General features: G+C 38.4%; 1 protein-coding gene across 1 annotated transcript in view; it reads right to left on the reverse strand.

Annotated features, from left to right (window-relative positions):
- Positions 1-2,063: 2,063 nt before the first annotated feature.
- The window catches only part of si:dkey-24l11.2 (uncharacterized protein LOC100034462 homolog), a 6,529-nt gene continuing 4,469 nt past the window's right edge, over positions 2,064-4,123 (reverse strand). The window contains exons 7-12 of the mRNA XM_041227024.1: positions 3,958-4,123; positions 3,745-3,862; positions 3,328-3,448; positions 2,726-2,837; positions 2,424-2,536; positions 2,064-2,236 (exon numbers count right to left, since the gene is read on the reverse strand). The exon at positions 3,958-4,123 is cut by the window's right edge and continues 63 nt beyond it. Of these exons, the coding sequence (XP_041082958.1) occupies positions 2,167-2,236; positions 2,424-2,536; positions 2,726-2,837; positions 3,328-3,448; positions 3,745-3,862; positions 3,958-4,123 (700 nt within the window). The 3' untranslated portion in view covers positions 2,064-2,166. The remainder of the gene's footprint in view (positions 2,237-2,423; positions 2,537-2,725; positions 2,838-3,327; positions 3,449-3,744; positions 3,863-3,957) is intronic.

A 4,123-nucleotide genomic window follows, 5' to 3' on the forward strand; every position in this document is an offset into this window, starting at 1 on the left:
ATTAGTTTTTAATCCTTCCACAGACACTTATTGCAGTTCCACCAGGAAGGCAGGGCATCACACAATAAGGTGGATTAGAATGAAGAATGATTTCTGTGACTTCTTTGGAGAAGCTGTTCTTGTTAGGTTCAAACCCGCCTTTTTCTAACGCTTCTTTTTTTCGATAAACACGTGTTCTAGCTGATTCTGTTGGAAAAAATGAAACCATTCCTAAAAAATTACGTATATCCAACTTTACCATTCAATGGCAATATATACATTTGTTTGCCACCATATATTTATTAATTACTGCCACACAACCTGCTAAATTGTATGTGAAAGACATGCCTTTGGATTTAAACACTTAAGCCTCCCTATGGCTATATTTAATTATTCAACCGTGACTTAGAACTGTGAGTTCCAGTCTCTAAAACCAGTGTAAATGTCATTTACAGTCCAGAGCTGGAGGACTTCATGTATCTTTGAGTTAAGCAATACAAATTGCATAGTGATTGTGTCACGTAACAAAGCACTTGCTCTGAAAGAATCGAATAATTCAAGCCTATTATCCTGACAGCTTCAATAGTGCGTGTGTTTCTCTCTGAAGGGTCTCATACAGACTTTATTAGTAATTCCTAACCAGTAGACTGGTCGTGTAGATTAAAGGATTAACCATGGATCTGGCTATATTAACTTGCAATAAAACATTAATGTACTGTGTTATTTCCCTAATTAGCTGGCCTGTGGAGGTTGTAAATTACTCTCAACATAGAGGTATATTAAAGTTTAAAGTATTTCAAGCGGGCTGGTTAGCCATTGTTGAATCCGACTATTACAGTGAAAGTAAGTCTCTCACCCTTTATCACAAAATTCTTGCTAATTTGCTTATTTCGTTTTTCTCAAATTTTGCGAAGAAAAAAATATTTAATTGTATGTGCGGTTTAAAGTATTTATTTTTAGAATTTGTGCTAGGTAAGTAAAACGGCATTTATCATCATTTTGAATATACATTGCACCTGCTCTACAAGCCAACATGAAGCTGTTTTTAACCACAGACCAACTGTTTAAGAAAGCAATAGGTCATTAAAAAACAAACAAAAAAAAACATGACCTCATCTTTGAAATGGTTTCTAAAACGGTATTTCCAGCATAACACCACTAGAGGGCAATGTACTATCAAAATTGTTGTCCTCTTTTTTTTAAATGTCAAACTCTGCTTTGCACTGTTTGACAAAATTGATGTAAAAATACAATTTATTGTACAAAATGTACACTTTTTCTGTCACAATAAATGAGAACATCATCAACATTTGTCTTCTTGCACTAAGTGCAGCTCACATATCTATGAGTAACCCACAGGCTAGCAGTTGAAGCCTGTAAATATAAAACATAAGCGATTTGTGACAAAATTACCCAACAAAGCTATGAAAACTACGAAGGGAGATCTCACCACAGGCTCATAGTTAAGTTTAGGGCGGTCCCAGAAATCCTGCCGGATCAGATTGGAGGAAGCAGTTCTAATAAAACATGGAAACTGCAAGGCAGCGGTGCTATTCAAAGCACATTAATTTTGAGCCTCTTTAAAGGGTTGTCAAGATGCCGAGAGTGGAACAGTTAGTCGATTTTTATACTAAAGACTTGGCCACACAATCCTCCAGTATTGAATTTAAACAGGTCACACAGATTTGGGAATTAGGAGATTTTGGTTGGTAAAGTAAAATCCAGGGCACCTGATAATCTTTAACATTCTTAACAGGGGGAGAGCATCTACTGCACTTCTTAATCTTTCCACAAGAGGGACCATTATAATTGGCACCTTGACATATAGGGTGCTCTCTTACTGCAGGTCTACGCGACCATAACAGGCAATAGTCTAATCTTCTGAGCTGCATGAATTTACAGACATGGTAATGTCTAAATGTATCCTTTATAAAGCCGCAATCTCTCCACTAGAGGAAAATGTACAGCGTGATCAACTGACCGACAAACGCTGAGATCTGCTGCTGTTTAGATCCGGGTGAAAGGTTAGACAAACGACTGACACGAGATCACAAAGTGTTAAATGGAAACCATCACCAATAGCACTTAGTACATACAGCTCTTTATTTATTTATTCTGAACACAATTCAACATGTATTTTAAGTCATTGTTCTTTTTTTAGCTGAATTCTTCTGTTCTATTTTGCTTTTACTTTTGCTGGCTTGCTGATTTACGGGACACAGTTTTTCTTGTATTTGTATACTTTTGTCGGTCACTCCTGTTAAGTACAAAACAGACACATAACACATTAAAGTCCCCTTCATTTTACTAATCAAGATGCATATTGTCACATGCCAAATAACTAAATTAGCTGGATTTATTTTTTGTTCAAGTTACTGTCAAAACCATTTACTCAATTTTTTTTATTTTTTTAAATATAAAAGACCTGCTTAACAATACAATACCTGCACATTTTAATTTTGTTCCTGCATCCCTGGCCTCCTTCCCAGTGACTGGAGTGCGGTCCCCTTGTCACCATGCTTCCACAGGAGAGACAGGGCTTCCCGCTGGTATAGGGCTGCAGACAAAGAAACAATGGACTGAAAGCCAGCGCAACTTAAATAACCATATTGATAAAGAAAGCATCCACTGCACAGACTGATCTGATTAACTGATCTCAAACTCTTGAGATGAAAGTTTGCAGGGAGAAGCCAAGCACTGCTCTCACCAAACACCCAAGTGATGTTGTATGTTTTGAACGCCTTACTTGCTCTTTCGCACAGTAGCCACATATCATTCTGGTGGCCAGCTCCATCTCATGGTTCTGGTCTTCATCATGGCATGTATCACAAGGGTACGCTCTCCCACAGCAAGGAAACCTAGGAAGGGAATAGGGAGGGGAGGCACAGTGATGAATATTTCATTTATTACTACCCTGCAAGACTGAAGTAACTGCACACAAACACATGCACAGATTTAAATAGAAAGTGTATTATATATATCTACATAAAAACTTGAATACTGTTAGTATGTGTTGTTGTTATTTTAGAAACTGTGGGCTTCATTGTGTGAACAATATCAGAGTCTTGTAACAGATTCATAAAGAGACAACTAAAGATTTTTGAAAAACATGAAACATGCTTTTTTAGGATCTAATAACACTACATAAATAAACAAAGAACATGAATAGTTCATAAAAGGGTACATAAAATACTATATAAATACAAGGGGTCGATTTGATCATCCTATTGGGAGACAGATGGATTTTATACAGCACTGTGGAATCAGCCTGAAAATCTCATAATAAAGCCAGTATCTGCCTGCAGCGCCTCTGTGATAAGGGAGTGCAAAAGTGAACGCTTCACATACCGCAGCCAGCGGTAGCTCTGTTTGTAATGTCTGCAGGTCCCTTTTAAAGGGAGTGGTTTCCCAGGCTGCACAGCAGGGTCTCTGTGAAATTTCGGTCTCTGCTGAAGAGAGCCTTTGTCTCCTTCAAGAAAGAGACAAGAAAAATATGACTGAAAAACATGAATGTTAAAATGTCACCAAAAAAACAACACAACTGTTCTCCGGATGGACTGGAAACTACAATTGTGTACAACTTTCCTCCAACAAACCTACATATATATATTTTTACACTGGACGGCAACTTGTGATTTTTTCACCCTTACTGTTCTTGGGGGAGCAGTGGTCAGGAAAGCTGTAAAATGTAAAGTGTAGCCTATATAATACACCACACATCCTGCACTTGTTAACTGAATGACAGGTTGTTGTAAGACAGAAAACCTTTTTCGTTTCTGGAGCGCGGCTGGAGGTACTGAAATCTAGTCGTCTCCACCAGTATACTCAGCTTGCTATGACAATGCAGGCAGTTGAACTCTTTGTTCTGACCGTACAACACGTTCTAGGAAAAAAAAAAAAAAACATAGGGGAAAAAAGATTTTTAAATTATATTTATTACTACAGTTTAGTCTGCTCAAGATCTGTGATGTGCCTTACCTGCAATGGCTCCTCCTTGGAACAGCTGAGGCAGCCCACCACAAGCTCACAGTCCTGCAGCACTAGGTCCACTGGGACCGCGGCACTCAGGTCCAGATAGCCCAGGACAGCAGAGTAATGATGAAGCATGCTGGGGCGGAAAGTGGCACTGATGTGTGCATTGCAC

The sequence above is a fragment of the Polyodon spathula genome, chromosome 24 (genome assembly GCF_017654505.1).
Source record: "Polyodon spathula isolate WHYD16114869_AA chromosome 24, ASM1765450v1, whole genome shotgun sequence".
Lineage (NCBI taxonomy): Eukaryota > Metazoa > Chordata > Actinopteri > Acipenseriformes > Polyodontidae > Polyodon > Polyodon spathula.